At 48.4% G+C, this 21,155-nt stretch overlaps 1 protein-coding gene across 1 annotated transcript; it reads right to left on the reverse strand.

Moving 5' to 3' along the window:
- Positions 1–6,181: 6,181 nt before the first annotated feature.
- Positions 6,182–17,026, reverse strand: TEX33 (testis expressed 33). The gene is made up of 4 exons (XM_029204311.1): positions 16,397–17,026; positions 14,399–14,543; positions 6,469–6,579; positions 6,182–6,273 (listed from the first exon to the last, which is right to left on the reverse strand). The coding sequence occupies exons 1-4, from the start codon at positions 17,024–17,026 to the stop codon at positions 6,182–6,184; spliced, it is 978 nt and encodes a 325-aa protein (XP_029060144.1).
- Positions 17,027–21,155: the final 4,129 nt, after the last annotated feature.

Below are 21,155 nucleotides of genomic sequence, written 5' to 3' on the forward strand. Positions count from 1 at the left end.
AGTTGGTCTTCCCAGGGACTCGAGGCCAGGTAGAGAGTAACTTCGGGCTGCAGAATCTCTGGTTGCTTCTTGGAGTTCCTCTGGACTTGCTTCAGCTCCTGCTAGCTCCCATTTACCACAGAGACTATGATTCCTGGAGGGAGAAGGGGGAGAGTCTCTGCCAGCCACACTGGACCATCATTGACAGATTGGATTTGCAAAGCTGACCACGTGGACTGTTCACTTCCAAATTAAACATAAATTCACTCAATTGGGCTTTAGTTTCCTCATCTGTAAAATGGAGATATGAGTGGGGAGCAGGAAAGGCATGGTTAGAAAGATGTAACTAAATGGTCTCTGGGTCCCCTCCTTAGCATGGACGTCCTGGATCTCTAAGGCCTAACCACTTTGCCTGCAATTTAGAGACACTGCCACCAGGGGGCAAGCTGGATCAGGAAACTGGCAGGTAAAGCAGGTCACCTGAGAACAGTAGAAATTGCTTTTTTTTCTTTTCTTTTTTGGCTGTGTTGGGTCTTTTTTGAGCACAGACTTTTCCCTGGTTGTGGCGAGCGGGGGCTAATCTTTGTTGTGGTGCATGGGTTTCTCATTGTGGTGGCTTGTTGTGGAGCACAGGCTCTAGGCACGCAGGCTTAAGTAGTTGCAATGTGTAGGCCCTGGAGCACGAGGGCTGTGGTAATTGCAGTGTGTGGGCTCAGTAGTTGCAGCACACAGGACCTAGAGCGTGTGGGCTTCAGTAGTTGCAGTATGTGGGCTCAATAGTTGCGGCGCACAGGCCCTAAGGCATGCAGGCTTCAGTAGTTGTGGTGCGTGGGCTCAGTAGTTGTAGCTCGTGGGCTCTAGAGCACAGGCTCAGTAGTTGTGGCGCACAGGCTTTGTTGCTCCACAGCATGTGGGATCTTCCCGGACCAGGGCTTGAACCCATGTCCCCTGCATTGGCAGGCAAATTCTTAACCACTGCACCACCAGGGAAGTTCCAGATCCGTCTTCACACTTTCTATGATATCCAAGTACCACCTGAGGGAGGAACCTATAAAAGTAACTTCCGGGACTTCCCTAGTGGTGCCATGGTTAAGAATCTGTCTGCCAATGCAGGGGGACACGGGTTTGAGCCCTGGTCCAGGAAGATCCCACATGCCGCGGAGCAACTAATCCCATGTGCCACAACGACTGAGCTCACGTGCCACAACTACTGAAGCCCACGTATCTAGAGCCCGTGCTCCGCAACAAGAGAAGCCACCACAATGAGAAACCCGCGCACTGCAACGAAGAGTAACCCCCGCTCACGGCAACTAGAGAAAGCCCGTGTGCAGCAACGAAGACCCAAAGCAGCAAAAAAAAAAAGAGAAAGAAAATAAAATATGAAGACAGATCTGAATCACTATGAGTAAATGAGGCCCTGCATGAACTGAAGGATGAACAACTTTTCCACTATATGTGTTAATGCTACTTAAAACCTGGTCCCTGTACCTCCTTGAAACTTAAGAATCACCATGAATTCTACCATCCAGTGACCTCAGGAACACAAAGAACAAGGAATGCTGCTAGAAACAGCACCAGTGAAATAAAGGTCTTATTTCAGTTTTAAAATCTGTGCATGTTTTATTTATTTTGCCAAGATTACAGCTTCTCTCTCTCCAAAATATGCAATGTTTAATTAAAAAGGGCTTCTCTTAATGTCCAGAGGGAAAATCTTTAACTGAGGCAAAGTCATAAAATGTACCACATTTGTTCATTTTGTCCAAATTGAAATTGCTCATTTAACTTAAAATCAGCTCCCCCGCATTCTGTTACTCGGTCCCTCTTTCTAGCATCTGAGTTCTCTTCGAGGGCGTTTTGCCAGCTCTCTCGTGCAGTTATAGGAAGCAAAGCTGTGTCTGAAAAGAGCTAAACTAAATACGATGTGAACTTGAATTTCTGCAGTGTCCTTCCAACCCACCTTCCATACTCTGATGAGTGATAGAGAGGTTGGGTGTATGCTTTTTGAAGGTTACCTAAATGGCATGTTTCATACCGTAGGGCTCATTCTGCAGACTGTCATTTCCACCCACTATGATATATTGGGAGATCCTTCCATGCTGGTGTATGTAGATGTGGTTTGGCCCTTTCCACTCATAAATTACCCCCCTTGTCCATTCTTCTCCTAACAGATGTGTGCATTGTTTTGCTGTTGCAAAGAACGCTGAAATGGCTGTCTTTGTGTGAGGTTCCTTGTGTGCGTGTTTCAGAGTTTCTCTAGGCTGCGCAGCCGTGGAAGTGCTAGCTTGTAAACTTTAATTTCAGCGTTGCTAAATTCTTCCTTCCTTGCTGTTCTGTACTCCATGATTCATGGAGTGTATGAGAGTTCTCATTTCTCTCCTCACCTACACTTGCATTTTAATGTTTGTCAACCCGATGAATTTATTGTTTAAATTTGCATAATGATCTCTCTGATTATTGGGGATATTGAGCATCTTTTCAACTCAGCTGTGTGGTTTCTTCTGTCATTATTAACTCTTTGTGCTCCATCCAGTTCTCAGTTCCTGGAGGGAGGGCTGGGTCCCACATCCAAAACACAGCCCCATCCAGGTATAGTTTCTTTTTCTGTGAACCTTTCCCACCTGACCTCTGTGCCCCACCTTGGAGCCCTACCCTCCAAGCTTAACAAGCCTCTTGCAGCTCTGCCATGCTGGGTTTGTGCTCACACAACGCCTTCTGTCCGGAATGCTGTATCTCTTCCAGGCCACCTGAACTTACCTACTCATGTCCCAAGATTCATCTCCAGAGCTTCCTCCTCTATGAGGTCTTCTATGACTCCCAGCCCTCCCTCCCATCTCAGGATCACCTCTGTGCTTCCACTGGCCACGTACGAACTTCTCACTGCATGTGTAAAACTTCTGAGCATCTAATGACTCATCTGTTGTCCCACCAGACTCTGGACTCCTTGAGGACAGGAGCCGTGTCTTAACCATCTCTGAACTCCTGGTTCGTTGGTCAGGGCTGGACAGAGGGTAGATGCACAGTACATGTTCGTCAGATGGGTGGATGAGCCTCGAGGTCAGCTCCTTCCACATCAGTTCTCTGCAGACCGTGAAGTCCTTAAGGACAAGGACTGTATTGAATTCATACCACCGTCCCCCACAGTGGTTAATAGGGCCAAGTGTTTGTGGCACTCAGTACCTGTTGTTGACATGACAGTATGATCTTCCTGGTAGATCAGAAAATGACTTTGGTCAGAAATTCCTGGACTTTCCATCCCAGCTTCCTGTTGGTAAAACGCAGGGCAATTTCCTTGGCCTCTCCAAGCCCCAGTTTCCTCATCTTCATGAAGAGGATGATAATAGCTGTGAGGACTGGCATAAGGATGAAATAAGGCTGTGCATGGAAAGCGTTTGGCACATAATCATACGCATCTGGCATATTATAATTTCTACATCAGAAAAGGGTGGGGTCTGCTTTAGCTACAATTCTCTAGATGGCTCATTTGTTTTTTCAATTGCCACATACGATGAGTAAATAATAGCTACTCAATAAAGATGGGACTTCCCTGATGGCGCAGTGTATAAGACTCCACGATCCCAATGCAGGGAATCCAGGTTTGATCCATTGTCAGGGAACTAGATCCCACATGCATGCTGCAACTAAGAGTTTGCATATCACAACTAGGGAGGCTGTGTGCCACAACTAAGGAGCCCGCCTGCCGCAACTAGCACCCAATGGAACCAAATAAATAAATATTTTTAAAATAAATAAAGATGAAGTCTGTTTTTTTTTAATTAATTAATTTATTATTTATTTTTGGCTGTGTTGGGTCTTCGTTTCTGTGCGAGGGCTTTCTCTAGTTGTGGCAAGCGGGGGCCACTCTTCATCGCGGTGCGCGGGCCTCTCACTATCGCGGCCTCTCTTGTTGCAGAGCACAAGCTCCAGATGCACAGGCTCAGTAGTTGTGGCTCACGGGCCTAGTTGCTCTGCGGCATGTGAGATCTTCCCAGACCAGGGCTGGAACCCGTGTCCCCTGCATTAGCAGGCAGATTCTCAACCACTGAGCCACCAGGGAAGCCCTAAGTCTGGTTTTTCTAGCACAAGAACAGTGTCTTGCAGAAATCAGGTACTCAATATTAAGAAGTGGAGCTGAGGGACTTCCCTGGTGGCGCAGTGATTAGGAATCCACCTATCAACACAGGGGACACAGGTTCAATCCCTGATCCGGGAAGATCTCACATGCCACGGAGCAACTAAGCCCGTGCGCCACAACTACTGAGCCTGTGCTCTAGAGCTTGCGGGCCACAACTACTGAGCCCATGTGCCACAACTAGTGAAGCCCACGCACCTAGAGCCCGTGCTCCGCAAGAAGAGAAGCCACCGCAATGAGAAGCCCACGCACCGCAGCAAAGAGTAGCTCCCCCGCTGGCAGCAACTAGAGAAAGCCCGCGCGCAGCTACGAAAACCCAACGCAGCCAAAAATAAATAAATATAAATAATTTTTTTAAAAAAAGAAGTGGAGCTGAACTCAATGCTTTACACAGTCAGGTACTCAATAAATATTAAATCAAGCCAAATTCATCTCCCTGTACTGCATCCTGCTCCAATCCTACCTTAAAGAAGTCATTCACTTTTGTGGGAGGAGGGGCAGTCCCGCTTTTTTCTGGCGGAGATGTGCTTTTGATTTTTGCAGAGAACGATGGTCACTGTGGTAGACTGTTAGTGTGGTGAGTCCCCAGTGAGCCACTCCTGCTAATAGGAATACTCTTTGCAGCCACCTCCCACCATGAGCCTGGTTTGACCATGTGTCTCTTTGACCACAGCGAACTTAACAAGCCAGTGTTAAGACATGATAAGGTCTTACACATTGAGTCTTGTCTCCTTGAGAAGCTCCTTCTCAGAACGCAGTCAGCATGCCAGGAAGAAGTCCAAGCTAGCCACAGAGGAGAGGCGACACCCGACGAACAGAAAGTGACGTCCAACCAGCCCCAAGCTGAGGCACCAGGCATGTGAGAAAAGCAGCCATCTTCACAGCAGATGCCACGTGGAGCAGAACTGAGCCATACCCACTGAGCCCTGCTCAAACTGCACAGTCATAAGTAGGTAAATGATTATGGTCATTTTAAGCTACTAGGTTTTCGGCTGGTTTGGAACACAGCAAATGGTGAATAACCCACAAGCAGAGCATGTTCTGAGAGTGTGAGTCTGTGATCTGGGGGTGGAGTGTGCTGTGGCTTGGAGACCCACCAGGTAATAAGCTTCAGGATCAGATGGTAGGCATGACTGTCTAACCTGGAACCCCTTCTCTGGGGGATTCTTCCTTGGGGCCCCAATTCCCAGGTCCCTCCCCTGTTGTTACCAAGGGCCCTTATCGGCTCAAGGTGAGTTTGTCTTAAACAGTAGGAAGATGCCCAGGTGCACATTATAAGAAGTCCAGAGTGGGGGATGGTGGGCGCTTCTGGCCAGGAGGGTGGAGCAGTTCAGTGAGGTCATGGGGGACCTAGATTGTGCTGCAGTGTCTGCAGTTCCTCCAGTCACAGGGTGTCTGCCAGGAGCAGTCTGCACTGCATGGTTCTTCACTCACTACAACAGGAGCAGGGAAGGCTCCCAAGCTTCCCCAGTAGAGAAAAGAGTTTCCCAGAACGCTTCATACGCGCACACCTTTCCTTGCATCTTACTGGTCCAAGCTGCGTCATATGTTCCTTTCTGAACCAATCACTTTGTGTGTAGGGGGAAGGGTTAGAATTCCCTGAGACCAATCAAAACTACTCCTGGATTGGAGGGGGCGTGGCTAGTTCTTCTGAAGTCCATTGGGTCTTGGGGAAGGAATGGATGCCTGGAAATAATTGGGGTTCTGCTAGGGAGGTCATGCAGGGTTAAGATCCAGCAGTGTCCACTATAGGAGCCCTCCACACAGGGCAAGGCACCCTGGGCTTGAGCAAAGTTCTACTCAGCTCTCACATCCTTTCCTGGAATTATGGGGGAAAGTTGTGTGTGTGTGTGTGTGTGTGTGTGTGTGTGTGTGTGTGTGTCCCCAGGAGGAAGGGCTGGGGGGTAGTTTGGGTCCTTAGAGCGTCTATCCTTCCTCAGTAGGTCTCTCCAGCACTGCACATTGCCCCTCCCCCAACCTGAAGAGCGGCGCCAAGCAACGGCGAAGGTTCAGATGTGTGTCTCTCTTTATTAGCACTTTCTCTAAGTGGAGGGCGCCTCTTCTGGGTTGTATCTACAACTTCAAGTTCTTGCTTTTGCTCTTTTCTTTCTCATCCAGTGCTTTCTGTAGGTTCACGTTCACCGCATTTTTCCGGTGCCACCGTCCTGCAGAGAGCAGGGAAGGAACCAGCACAAATCACCCAGAGGACCTCTGGAGTGTCCAGGCCCCAGTGGTAACCCATATGTCTTCTGAACCCACCCCAGAGTTCTAGCTGCTGCTGTGGTCTCTCTCTGGACCTTGGGGCCAACACACCCTGCCCGGGGAGTGCCCACCTCCCACGCCCCCAGCGCCCCACCTACCCAGATCATCCGTCTTCCTGCCATGCCAGTGCTCTAAGTCCCTCACTGATTTCTCAATCACCTCAGGGGTGTAGGAGGCCTTCATGAGGCTCTTCATCTCCTGTGGGGCCCCTGTGGAACCCCATGAAGAAATCCCCAGAAGCCCCAAGTCAACAGAGTTCAGGTACTCCAGGGTTCCTATGTCAGTTTCCCCTGTGGATGGTGGATTGTGGAAGGGAGGGGTGTGGGGAGAGTTAGGCAGAGGGAGGCCAGCCTAGGCTCAAATACCAGCTCCATCATTTATGAACAGTGTGGCCTCAGACAAGATTTTAACGTCTCAGAGCTTTGGTCTCTTAATCTATTCAAAGGAATAAAATGTTCTCGCAAGACTGGGAAGATTACGTTCATTGGAGCAGCTGGCACGTGGCAACTGATACCTGTATTTTCAGAAAATGTTTATGTCTGTGTGTAAAGTTAAAACACACACAGGCAAGAAAAGAAGTTACCATGATCAAAAGTCAGAAAAATCATCAAACAGAGGACCAAATTCCAAAAGATAAGGATTTGAATGATCCGTTACAGAATATAAAATAAGTATCATTTAATGTGTGAAGTTGTGAAAAAGAGAGTAAAAGTATAAGCAAAGAATAAGAAACTAACACAACATTGTAAAGCAACTATACTCCAATTAAAAAAAAATTAACACAATATTGTAAAGCAACTATACTTCAATAAAAAAAATAAAATAAACTAACACAACATTGTAAAGCAACTATACTCCAATTAAAAAAAAATTAACACAACATCGTAAAGCAACTATACTCCAATAAAAATTAATTTTAAATAAATAAATAAATAAAAGTATGAGAAAAGAATAAGAAACTACCCAGAAAGAACAGACAGATTAGTAAAAGAAGCAAATGGAATTTCAGAAACTAAACGTAATAGTTGAAAGGCAATGGATGGTAAGAGGCCTGGGATTTGCTTCAAAATAAACTGGGGTGGGGCTTCCCTGGTGGTGCAGTGGTTAAGAATCCACCTGCCTGCCAATGCAGGGGACACGGGTTTGAGCCCTGGTCCGGGAAGATCCCACATGCTGCGGAGCAACTAAGCCCATGTGCCACAACTACTGAGCTCACGTGCCACAACTACTGAAGCCCATGTGCCTAGAGCCCGTGCTCCGCAACGAGAGAAGCCACCGCACTGAGAAGTCTGTGCATTGTAACCAAGAGTAGCCCCTGCTCGCCGCAACTAGAGAAAACCCGCGCGCAGCAAAGAAGACCCAATGCAGACAAAAATAAATAAATAAAATAAAATACAAATAAATAAATAAATAATATATAAATAAACTGGGGTGGGAATGAATGGGTGAGTGGGTGGGAAAAAAGATGAAACAAGGTTAGTCTTGTATTGATAATTGTTGAAGCTGTATGATAAGTGCACCATGTATTTATTAAACTATTCTCTCTAAGTTTGAAAATTGACATCATAATGTTTAAAAACAAATTCAACAAACAGGTAAAAGAGCTGATTATATACAGCTGAGAAAAAATGGTAAACTGGTAGATATATCTAAAGAAATTAACTAGAATGCAGCACAGAATGGGGAAATAATGATGTGGAAAATATGAAAAAGCTGTTCAATGAAGATTAAATGAGAAGGCCTAACATATGTCTAATTGTAGTTCTGAAGGAGAGAGTGGAGAAAATGGGGAGGGGCAATATGTGGAAAGCTAGTGGCTGGAATTTTTCCAGAATTGATGAAATATATGAATCCTTAGATTCAAGAATAACAATTCCCCAGTGAGTGTAGGTGAAAATAATTCCTTACCTAGGTACAACCAAGTAAAATTTAGAACACCAGAGACAAAGAAATCTTAGAAGTAGCCATAGCGAAAAGACAGATTAGTTACAAAAGATAACGAGTTTGATTAACCATCAAAGCCAGAAGGAAATTAATTAACATCATCAAAGTGCTTTACAAAAAGAAATCAACAATCTAGAGCTGTTTACAATAACTGTCTTCCAAGAACAGGATGAAATAAAGCTTTTCTGAGCTTAAAATCGACCAACAACAGAATCTCACCCCAAATATCTTCTAAACAACATACTTCAGAAAGAAAAAAATAATCCCAGAAGGAAAATCTGAGACAAAAGAAGGAGTAGTAGGCAAAGAAAGTGGAAACCTTGAATAGATCTAAATACACATCAATTATGATAACAGTAGCAATGTTGAATATATGGGCAAAATAATGACTGTGATAGATAAGTGAAGATTTAACATACGCTAAGCACAGTTTTCATTCAAAACTTTACAGAACTTACTCACTGAATCAACCCTAAGAAGATGGGGGTGATTATTACCCCCATCTTGCTGTTCAAGTCACTGAAGCACAGAAAGGCTAAATCACTTGTCTAAAGTGACACAGCTGGTAAGTGAAAGATGGAGGACGCAATCCAGAACCTGTGGCTCCAGAATCCACAGTTTAAACTACTTTGCTTATGTATAGTAAAAAAAAACCCTGTAAAATAATAACATGTTAGCTGATATGGGGGATGGAGAGAATAAATGTGGAGCTGTCCAGCATCCTTATATTGTTCAGAAAAGCTGAAATACCTTGATTAACTTTAGAATTTGCTAACTATGCATGTAAAAATGTCAAAGATAGGGAATTTCCTGGCAGTCCAGGGGTTAGGACTCCACGCTTCCATGGTCGGGGAACTAAGATCCTGCAAGCCACACGGCGTGGCCATAAAAAAAAAAGTCAAAGATAACCACTGAGAGAATAGGAAAAGTAAGGACAAAAATTGGATTGGGGAAAAAGGGAAGCTCACTCAAATCCAAAACAAGGGAAGGAGAAAGAAAGCAGCATAGAAAAATTAGGACAAATGGAAGATACAAAATAAGATCATAAAAATAAATCCGAATATATCAGTAATTAAAATAAATATAAATGGAGTAGGCCAACTGATTAAAAAACAGATGCTCAGGCCACAGAAAATATTTTCCAGATATATATTAGTTAAAGCATATTTAAAGCAAAAGGACACAAAGAGGATAAACATGGAAATACAGAAAAAGATTAATACCACAAAAATACAAATCAAAGCAATCTGGTCATACTATACTAATATTTGACAAAATAGACTGTAAAGCAAAAGCACTATAAGAAATAAAAGCAGGGCTTCCCTGGTGGCGCAGTAGTTGAGAGTCCGCCTGCCGATGCAGGGGACGCGGGTTCGTGCCCCGGTCCGGGAAGATCCCACATGCCGCGGAGCAGCTGGGCCCGTGAGCCATGGCCGCTGAGCCTGCGCGTCCGGAGCCTGTGCTCCGCAACGGGAGAGGCCACAACAGTGAGAGGCCCGCGTACCGCAGAGAAAAAAAAAAAAAAAGGTGGGGAAAAGCCTCCTGGTGGGCTTCCCTGGTGGGGCAGTGGTTAAGAATCCGCCTGCCAATGCAGGGGACACGGGTTCGAGCCCTGGTCCGGAAAGATCCCACATGCCACGGAGTAACTAAGCCCGTGCGCCACAACTACTGAGCTTGGGCTCTAGAGCCCACGAGCCACAACTACTGAAGCCACCCGCCTACAGCCCGTGCTCTGCAACAAGAGAAGCCACCGCAATGAGAAGCCCGCGCACCGCAACGAAGAGTAGCCCCTGCTCGCCGCAACTAGAGAAAGCCTGTGCTCAGCAACAAAGACCCAACACACACCAAAATAAATAAAATTATTTTTTAAAAAAATGCCTCCTGGTAATAATGTGAACTCTGGCCCCAGACTGCCAGAGTTCAAATCCCAATCCCACCCCTGACTATCCCTAGCTGTGTGCCCTTAAGCAAGTTACTTAACCTTTCCATGCCTCATTTTTTCTTTCTTTAAAAAAAAGGGGGGGGGAATTATAGCACTATAGCATTCACTGTATAAGATTCTTGTGAGAATTAAAATGTACATGAAGTACTTAGAGCAGGGCTTGGTGAATGTTACATGCGACCCATAAATGTAGCCATTATTATTATTTAAAAATAGTTCCAAAGAATCTACAAACAAATTATCGGAAGTAATAGGTGAGCTGAGTCAGGCTTCTGGATATAAGATTAAAGAACAAAACTTAAAATTGCCTCCATGTATACAAGCAGCAAAGTTAGAAAATGTGATTTTTAAAAAGTTACTAGGGGGAAGGGTAAGCTGCGACAAAGTGAGAGAGTGGCATGGACATATATCCACTACCAAACATAAAATCGATAGCTAGTGGGAAGCAGCTGCATAGCACAGGGAGATCAGCTCGGTGCTTTGTGACCACCTGGAGGGGTGGGATAGGGAGGGTGGGAGGGAGGGAGACGCAAGAGGGAAGAGATATGGGAACATATGTATATGTATAACTGATTCACTTTGTTATAAAGCAGAAACTAACACACCATTGTAAAGCAATTATACCCCAATAAAGATGTTAAAAAAAAGATACTATTTGCAATAAGCAGCAAAAAAATAGATAAATAAGAGATTCTTCAAAACAGGTCTAACAAAAAGCTGCGTAATCTTTATAAAAAAAATGACAAAATGTTATTGACGGCTATTGAAGGAAGATTGAAATTAACGGAGTTGTAGACCATACTCATGGATTGGAAAATTCATTATCATAAAGCTGACAACTGTCCCTAAATTGAGCTGCAGGTTCAATGTTCTTCCAATCAAAATACCAACAGGGTTTTTCATGGAAATTGACAAGCTGATTCTAGAATTTATATGGAAGAGCAAAGAACCTAGAATAGCTAAGACATTAGCTGCTCCTGCTGCTGGTGATGGAGTGGGGACAGCCCAACCAGATATCAGACTACTTATAATACCTTGATAATTAAAAGTGTAATATTAAACCAGTGGGCAGAATAGAGAGCCTGGAAACTGATCCATGCACACAGGGAAACTTGATGGATACCAGCGGTACCACTGCAGGTCACTGGGGTGGGGGGAAAGATGAGATTATTCTATAGAAGGTACTGAGACAATTGCTAATCCACATAAAGGAGGAATTAACAATGAATCTCTGCTTCACACTGAAAAGAGAAATCAACTCCAGATGGATTAAAGACTTAAATGTGAAAAGCAAAACTAAATATTTTAGAAGACGATGTAAAAGATTATCTTTATGACTCAGCATGGCATAGGATTTCTTCAACCCACTCCTCCTGGAACCTTCTCTATCTCAGTAAATAACAATTCCATCTTTTCAGTTGTTCAGGTCAAAAACCTTGACATCCGGGCTTCCCTGGTGGCACAGTGGTTAAGAATTCGCCCACCAATACAGGGGACACGGGTTCGAGCCCTGGTCTGGGAAGATCCCACATGCCGCGGAGCAACTAAGCCTGTGCACCAAAACTACTGAGCCTGTGCTCTAGAGCCCACGAGCCACAACTACTGAGCCCACGTGCGGCAACTACTGAAGCCCGCGTGCCTAGAGCTTATGCTCCACAACGAGAAGCCCACGCACCACAACGAAGAGTAGCCCCCGCTCGCCGCAACTAGAGAAAGCCTGTGCGCAGCAACGAAGACCCAACGCAGCCAAAAAAATAAATAATTTAATTTATGAAAAACAAAAGAAAAACCTTGACATCAACCTTGATTCCTCTCTCACACACCCCAAATCCATTGATTAGCACATTCTGTTTGCTCTGCCTTACACACATAGCCAGACTCCTCCCGCATCAGGTCACCTTCACCATTATCTCCCTGTGCCGCCATACTGCACAATAGTATCCACTAGAGTCGTGCAACGCACCAGCCCTGCTCTCGAGACCAAGCCTCCGTCATTAACCCCACCTGGATTTTTGCAGTCACCTCCTCACTGGTTTCCCTGTTTCTGCCCAGCTCCCTTACTTTTCTTCTCAGCATAGCAACAGTAGTGATCCTTTAACCTAAGTCAAACAATGCCCTTCTCTGCTTAAGACCTTCCCGTGGCCTTCCCCACGTAGCCCGTTTCCTCTCTGATTTCTTCTCCCTTGTCTAGCCACTGCTGTACCTCCCCAACCTGGAGCAGCAAATGCCAAGATCTGGGCGGGTGGAAACGGAGGGGGACACATGGGTGAGGCACACTGACAGTTGGCTGCAGAGAGCAACGCCCTAATTTGTAGCACTTGCCAATTTGTGGAGCGTCAATGCAGTTAACCCTTGAACAACATGGGTTTGAACTGCTCGGGTCCACCTATGTGTGTATTTTTTTTCAATAAATATAGTACCTGTATGTTCCTTTTATAGATCTTTAAAAATTAACTAGGCATGGGGAAAGTTTGTGTTTGGTAGGAAGTCACAATACATGGGATCAAAAGAACTAGGGTTATGAGTCCTGATTCTATCCAAACTATCTCAGCTTCCTGGCCTTGGGTGAGTCATTTATCAGTTCTTTTGTTTTTGGGTCAGAGATAGCAGTACTTGGATTTTTGACTGTGGGGTGGTATAGGCGGGGATAGTTGGCACCCCTGACTCCCCCGTTGTTCAAAGGTCAATTGCACGACCACGGCTAATTTTAAGATCGCTCATGAGGCCAACAGTTCAGTAAAATTTAACAATCGACTCTTAGAAGCTGGAGCAAGCTGGTTTGCACTGGTTCCAAGGGTTTGCCCCCTTGACACAGTTGTGTTTCTCAGGCTGGGTGAGGGGTACACAGACGCTTTTTATATCATTCTTTTAAATGTATGTAAACATCACCATATAAAGACCTACGTAAGAACTACTGAGTGATCATTGTTAAGGACAAGTGGAAGGCCGATTCCTGAGGCCCAGAACAGGACAATCTGAGCTGTATTCTCTCTCCTCTCCCCAAGCACCACCCCTTCTTCAAGCTCAAAGAAAAACCCAGAAAGGCTTCCAGTGGCTGTCTGGTTCCTCGGGTGATGGGGATCTGAGCCAGGTAGGAGGTTTACCAGGCCCTGGGGACACTGGAGAAGACATGGAGTAAGGATGGAGGAAAGAAGGGGGCCAGAAAGACTTGACCTTTTGCAATGAGGTCAAACTAGAACGTGGGGCTGGAGAGAAGCCACCACTTGCTGACCAAGGACCGGCATCCGAGCAATCGGTTAAACGCTTGGGAACGGGGTCCTAGCTCCGGAGGTGACCCAGTGCCGGAAATAGACTCTGGGACTTAGGAGGCAGAAGAAAAACCTGGATTTGAGTTTCACATCCACCTCCTACTATTCCGGGCAAATTGTTTCCCATCTGCCTGTGATAGGGAGCTAGGAGCACTCCCCTGACAAACAGGACCGAGGGGGACCCAGAGGACACATTGCAGATGTCCGGGCCTCCGACCCACACTTTGGCCCAGAGGTGCCACCAGTGGGATCCGAGAAAGAAAAGTGCTGGCCTGTCAGCTAGTAATCACTCACTGTGGGAATTCCCTGGCAATCCAGTGGAATTCCATTGCCGGGGCCACAGGTTTGATTCCAAGCCTCAAGGCTCAGCCAAAAAATGAAAAAAAGAGGACTCACTGGGGGCTGCAGGCCAAGCTCCTCCATAGAATCCTGCCATGTTATTAGCCCCATTGTACCAAGAAGATTGGCTGAGGCTCAGAGGTTAAGGATCCTGCCCGAGGCCACACCCATCGGCTGAGCTGACCTTTGAACACAGGAAGCCTGGTACTGTCCCTGTAACCAAAGGTGGCCAGACCAGGGGTGCCCCGGCCTCCTCTTGGCAGATTAAGACACCAGAGGTACAGGGAGAGTAAGGGCTGACTGCCAACTGGGAGGGACCATCTGTACAGTGAGGACAGACTCGCCAGGGGACTGGGCATTCCCAGCACTCGGCATAGAGCCTGGCACAGAGGAGGCCCGTGGTGGCCGTGAAATGAGTGTCCCTGGAGATGTATCCTGGGGTCTTAGATTCCTTTGGGGGTCCAAGTCCTCCCTTGCCCAGTGCCTTGGGGACTATGGGTGTTCACAGCCCCCACCCTTGCCCTTCAGCCTGACCTTGAAACAAGTTTGACCGCATGTTGTAGCCCAGATCATAGTAGCCTGAAAAGACGGAGGTGATTTCAGTGGGACTCTGGATCCTGCTGGGCCGTGAGCTTGCCCTTTTCTGGCCCTCCAAGGCTTCACCAATGGCCCTTTGAGCCTGAGTAGGGAGGGAGGGAGGGAGGGAGGAGAGACAGGGGGTAGAGAAGCAGCGTCAAGTCCCCTATCTCCCCTCTAACTTCTCCTGCCTCTGACCCTGCCTCCACCACCCTCACCCCACCCTTAGCCTGCAGCCTTCAACCTACTCCCAGGCCTGGGAGCTGCCATAGCTGAAGTCCCTCCACACTCCCACACCACCCCACCTCCCACATGGGCCTCGGGCATCAAGGATGAGAATGATCATGAAAGCTTCTCCCTACATTGGGTACCTACTATAGAACATCACCAGGGGACATCTTTATAAGATGATATTATTCCTACACTTTATAAATAAGGAAAACTGTGCCTCAGGGCAGGGACTTGCCCATCACATAGCTGGTGAACGAAGCCCTGGCTTGCCTGCTACAAAGGAAGCATCACACAAGTCAACTCTAGGTGTCTCCTTATATTTCACCAGAGGCAGCTCCTTCCTTGTACCAATGGGGAAACTAAGGCCCGGAGTGGTTGAGCTCAGGCCTAAGAGTCATTAAACCTGGGTTTGGGTCCCAACTCTGCTATATACCAGCTGCTGATTTGGGCAAGTCTTTGCTCCCCTCTGGGCCTCAGTTCCCCTCCTCATAAAATGAGGGTGGGGGCAGAACTGGGTGGCCTTTGAAGTAGCTTCCAGTTCTGATATTTGCTGGCCTGATGACACTTGTGATCTGGGTCACAGCTGGATTAAAAAAAAACAAAACAGATCTCTTGATTTAAGCCCAGGACCACGATGGCCAAAGAGAGAAATGGCACCTTCCCAAAGCCAGGAGGTGCAGTGAGAGATCGTGACCATACAGCCAACCTCAAGTTGGGACAAGATCCTCCAAGTGGGACAGGGAATTTAGGATTGTGACCTCCCAGACTAGCAGGTTGTGGGGTGTGGGGCGGTACCCCCACCTTAAGATGACAAAATGAAAAGGGGCCCCGCCCATAGCCTTTGTGACCCTGGCTCTCCTGCTTGCTCTGTGTGACCCTGGGCAGATCGTATCACCTCTCTGAGCCTCAGATTTACCATCTGTTAAAAACGGAAGCAATGACTCCTGCCTGGCCTGCTGCTCAATAGTCGCCATGAGGGTTGAGACGGTGGCTTTGAAAATACGACTCAACATGCCAGAGCAAGTGACCATTTGATCAGAAATGGCAGATAAGTTTCATCTCAACTTTCAGTGGATCAGCATTGAGTTCCTAGAATGATGTACCAAGTAGGAAAAAGTGCCAGAATCGATTAGTGATGTCAGCCATGAATGAGGGCTAGGAGAGTCATGGAATGCATGCTGTGTATTTGCCAGCCTGATCTAGTCTAACTGCCTCACTTTACAGATGTAGAGACTAGAGCTCAGAGAGGAGAAGTAACTTATCCAAAGTCTTTCAGTATTCTGGGGCAGAGCCAGGATTCAAACCCAAGTCTTCTGATTTCCAATCAATCCTGTCCCCTTTAGGAGACTTGAGCTAAAAGCATCTATTTCAAACACAAGACTTCTAACTGCAAAGTCATTATGGGCCAAGGCTCCAGAATCTGCTAGCCAGTTTGGATCCTGTTTAAGTTTGGTTAATTTACTTAAGCCTGTTAAGCCTTGGGCTTCTAATCCATAAAATGAGGATAATTATAGCACCTCCCTCACTGGGAAGATTGAACGGTTAGATGCGAAGACTAAACAGTGCACAGGATCTGGCACAGAGCAAGTGCTCAGTAAACACTACTTTCTGATGATATTATTACAGGGACTCTGTACTCAAGAGCAGCTTCCTTAGGGGTCCTCATTGTCAGTCTCCATGCATGACCCTCCTGCCGCCCTTAGCCTCCTGTGCCCATTCTGACACCTGCTCTTCGGAGATCAGCTGGTCCACCACGTTGCTCCCAAACTTGTGACGAATGTTGTTGGGAATACTGCTGCTACTCTGGCCCTGTGCCCCCAAGTTGGGGTCTTCCTCCAGCCCTTGGCACGGCTGAGCCCCCTCTCGGAAGGAGGCCCTCCTCTCCCTCAAGGAGGGTCTGTAGCTCTCCTTCTTCAGGGACCCCGGCTGTGAGTCCCTCTGGGGAGAGTCCTGGCTGACAGCCTTCAGGGGTGGAGGCCGGATCTCCTCCAGGGAGGCCTGCCCGAGGGAGCTGCCTCGGGGGCTGTGTCCTTGGTACATGGATGGCTGTGGGGAGACTGGGAGCTGGTACTTGCACTTGGAGGTATCCAGTGGGCTACGGGCAGTTCTCCAGGGGTCCGTGTCCTGCTGGCCTTCCTTGCTGTTGTTCAGATGGGCCCTGGTCAAAGTGGTTGTACCTAAAAAGGGAAGAGAGAGGGAAGGAAGGAGAGGAGACAGACAGATGTAGAGAGTGGAGGGCAGGAAGGAAGACGGTGATGGGGGTGGGGGTGGGGGGAACAGACAGACACGGAGCCGCAGAGATCCAGAGCAGGAAAAAAGACAGGGATGGAAAGAAGTCATGGGAGCCAGAAGCATGGGTGAGAAATCAGGAGAGAGACCAAGGGAGAGGGTAGTTCAGCCTGCAAAGCCTCCCGCTGGACAGGGCAGCCCTCATTGTTTCTGACAATAGGGACTGCAGCCCAAGCCTGACCAGCCTTGAGGCTAGCTGTGTGACCTTCAGCAAGGGCTGTGACCTCTCTGTGCTTTAGTGAACCTGGCTCCATTTGGGTAGTTCCCTTCCCCACCTTGAACCCCTCCAGCAATCCAGTCAGGAAAACCAGCAGCTGTGGAAGCTGGCAGAGGGCATCCCTCAGCTTGATCAAGTCACACGGCTGGAAAAGTACTAGAGCAGCCTTTGCTCCCCATTTAGAGCTGCTCCCCAGCCCCACTTCCCTCCTCTGTTCTCCAGCTAATGGAGCGGTGTCGTCGCAGCTGCTTCCGGGCTCTCCCACCTCAACAGCTCCCCTCCCCTCCCCCCACCCCACTCCTGCCCTGACTCCCAGTTCCGAGTATCTCCCGTTCCCAGCTTACAGGTCTTCTCCTCATTCGCTTCCCCCATCCCTGGCTCCAGCCAAACAGACCACCACTTCTTCCCCACCACACCCTGTGATGTCCAACCTCCCAGCGTCTGCTCAGGCTAGTTCGCTGCCTGGAAGGCCAGCCCCTCATTTTCCCTAAGTCAAAATCCTACTGCTTGGGCTTCCCTGGTGGCGCAGTGGTTGAGAGTCCGCCTGCCGATGCAGGGGACACGGGTTCGTGCCCCGGTCCGGGAAGATCCCACATGCCGTGGAGCGGCTGGTCCTATGAGCCATGGCCGCTGAGCCTGCGCGCCCGGAGCCTGTGCTCCGCAACGGGAGAGGCCACAGCAGTGAGAGGCCCGCGTACCGCAAAAAAAAAAAAAAAAAAAAAAAAATCCTACTGCTTCCTTCCAATGCAGCCCCACCAGGAAGTCCTCCCTGACACCCACCCCAAGCTGCCAGGGCCATCGCCTCCTCTCAGCACCACAACTCTGTCCCCAGCACGCTCTACAGGTCTGTCTGGATTTTCCCCTTCTCCATCCTTGTGAGCTACAAACCCTCTCATTTCTCTCCTCCATGCGGGAGGGGAGTCACTGAGGCAGGTCCACAGGTGAGTCAGTCCTGAGCCTCCCTCAGCACCCCCCAGAGCCCTGTGTACCAGAGATGTTGGTGACACCCATCAGTGAGCGAGTGAGTGAATAGATGGCTGCGCGGGGTGTCAGACCCAGGGTCACCCTGCACCCCATCAGTTCTAAAATGTCCTTCCCTCTCATGTTAGCATTGCTGACATCAGGCTGTGTCTGACAATCAATGGGCCCTGGTCTAACCAGCGATGTTTTCTTTCTTAGTGACAGGTAAGTAACAGTGCATCTTACAACCCACTGGATGGAGACTTAAAATACACGTTTTGAATAATGTTTTACACATTATAATACCCAAGTAATATGTAAACTCTTTCTTACTGGGCAAAATATAGAAAACGAGTCAGTCCCCACCCTCTCCCCACTTCCAGCTATGCCCACAATCCTCAATCCCAGGTTATAGCTGTAAGCTTCGTTGAAGAGCTTCCCTCCCAGACGTTCTAGGTCTGTCCTAGCGCTTTTGAAAGATGCATAGTTTGGCTTCACTTTGGTTTATAAATGCGATCAGATTCCATGTATTGCTTTGTAACTTGCTGTTTAAAAATTTAACACTGTGCCTTGGGGATCTCTTCTTGGCCACAAACACACACCTAACTTTCCTTTCAAACCGTGCAGGCTTTAGCGGCTGCCCTGCCGGTGGATGTCCAGGTTTCTTTTTCAGAGAAAGCTGCTGGAAATGGCAGGTTTTGCCGGCCACAGAGGTTTTTATTTCAAGCCCCCCTTGCCCACCCGTGGGGGCTGCAGACCCTTCCCCAGGGCAGTAGAGACAGAGAAAGCTGAGGTCCAGGCCTGCCCGCTTCCTCCTCGCCCTTCTCCTCCCCACCATCCTCACCCCACGGAGCTGAAGTCGGAGGATCCTCTTCTTGACCTTTTGTCATCGACACAAACAGGAAAAACCTGTTCCCCAGAGACCAGACTGCCTACCCTCCCTCCCGTCCTGGGTTCTGCCCCAACAAGCAGATAGCCGAGCAAAGGGGCGCTTCTGGGGACAACTAAGGCTTCCAGGATGGGGACAGTGACCCTTCTCAAAAGAATGGAGGCAGAGAGCATTAAGAGCACTCAGCTCCAGCCTGATCAACCACGGCCCCTCGCTGTGCTCGTGGGGAGATTGAAGCCCAGCGCAAGGCTGGGCTCCTGAGCCCATAGGTCTCAGGGCTCAGGACTCCAGGATCCATGCTCCCATTTCTCCCAGGCTGTGCTCCTGCCCTCCTCTAAACACAGTGTATGTAAATTGTCTGCTCACCCTCCACCTGCCCTTTGGGCTTATGAGCGCTCTAATGGCCGGGACCGTGTCTCGTGTCCCCTGGCTCAGAGAGCCAATACCTTCACCAATTCAGCCATCAGGCGAGCACCTACTGTGTGTCAGTGCTGTGCTAGGCACTGGGGCCCCAACAGTGAGCTAACTGGGTCAACCCCCGTCCTCTTGGGCTTAAATGTTTGTGGAATGAATGAATGAATGTCTGTAGCTGGCACTCCAAGAATCTCAGTGCAATCCCACACTTCCTCCACTCCCTCCCCCTGTACAATGGGCAGAGTTCATCCTACTTTACTTGCTGTTGTGAGGATCAAGCGACCAATCATCAGAGTTCTCCAAGCTGCGTCATTTATCAGAATCCCCTTCAGGCACTCTTTAGAAATACAGATTCCTGGGCCCCTCGTAGAGCTGCTGCATCAGAATCTTCTTGGGAGAGGCTGGGCTGTGAGTGTTTAACTAGGCCCCAGGTCATTCAGGTCTTTGGAGAGAGCTTCCAGCAGGAGCCTTGCCCCAGCGTCCCTGGATGCGCCTCTCTCCACATCCCACCCGCCAGCCCCAGCCACCAGCCCCTCACCTGTGGGGACCTTTCTCAGAGCTGACCTGACCCAGTCATTCCTACATGGAAACTCTTCCCCTCATCCTCAGGGCAGAGGCCCTGCCCTTGGGATTGGTCCCAGGACCCCAGCCCAGCCTCCTTGCCCACCTCCCTTCTCCAGCCTTCAAGCCATATTGAATTTCATTCAGCTTCATCAAGTCACCAGCCCACTCTAACTTCCAGACCTTTGCCCGCACTATTCCCCAGGCCTGGGACACGCTTTTCTCCCCTCCTTGGGCCACACCACTCCCTGCTTTTGGCTCACTCAGGACCTACATGGACCTTCCACTCAGAGAGACCAGGCCCCTGCTGTGTTCTCCCATATCCTGCCTTTCTGGTGCACAAAGGGTTGCTGCTTTGCCCCTGAGCCTTGAGAGTGAAGCCAAGCAGGACCCTGTAGGGCCCTCCTGGGCACAAAAGCCTTTCCGGGTTCCCCATTTCTTATTTGCAAGTTAAAGGCTTCAGCCTCCCTAGACCTTCCCTGTGTTCCTAAGGGCAGATTCAAACAGCTGCTACTCAGGGAGAGGAAGGAATGCGGAAACAAAGGAGGAACCATCAAGAAACAGTAGTGCAGGGAATTCCCTGGTGGTCCAGTGGTTAGGACTCCGCACCCTTGCACGGGTTCAATCCCTGGTCCAGGAAATAAGATCTCACAAGCCACGTGGTGCGGCCAAAAAGAAGAAAAGAGCAATAGTGCAGTGATTAAAGCAGGGTCCTGGTTCCTCCTCAAGGGATGTACATAACAATATCTTCCAGTTCTTCTTCAGGAACTAAGGTGCCCACGCAGATGGAGGATGGTAACTTCAGGCCAAGCACAAGACTCCTGGAGCACCGCCCTGCTACCTCACCACCAACCAATCAGAAGGAAGCCACACACCCTGCAGCCCTCACCCTAAATTTTGCCTATAAAAACTCCCTGAAAACCATCAATGAATTTGGGGGTTTTGAACATGAGCCACCCATTCTCCTTGCCTGGCCCTGCAATAAAACTTTCTCTGCTCCAAACTCCGATGTTTTGGTTTGTATGGCCTCACTGTGCCTCAGGCACATGAACTTGTGTTCGGTTACAAGAGGGGACACTGCGGTGGGGTCATAATCCCCAGGCCTGGCAGATGGGAGAGGCTCAGCAATACTCCGTGCCCTCCCTTTTCCTTCT

Source organism: Monodon monoceros, unplaced genomic scaffold, assembly GCF_005190385.1.
Source record: "Monodon monoceros isolate NGI ecotype Baffin Bay Population unplaced genomic scaffold, NGI_Narwhal_1 Super_Scaffold_6, whole genome shotgun sequence".
Classification (NCBI taxonomy): Eukaryota; Metazoa; Chordata; class Mammalia; order Artiodactyla; family Monodontidae; genus Monodon; species Monodon monoceros.

Excerpts from the sequence above, each read along its gene's own strand:
- TEX33 (XM_029204311.1), bottom strand. The coding sequence starts at position 17,026 with ATGCTTCTGGCTCCCATGACTTCTTTCCATCCCTGTCTTTTTTCCTGC. Across the intron at positions 14,544-16,396 it reads AGCTGATCTCCGAAGAGCAG|GCTCAAAGGGCCATTGGTGA; the intron begins GTGTCAGAATGG and ends CTCCCTACTCAG. Across the intron at positions 6,580-14,398 it reads GCGGTCAAACTTGTTTCAAG|GGGCCCCACAGGAGATGAAG; the intron begins GTCAGGCTGAAG and ends GGGGTTCCACAG.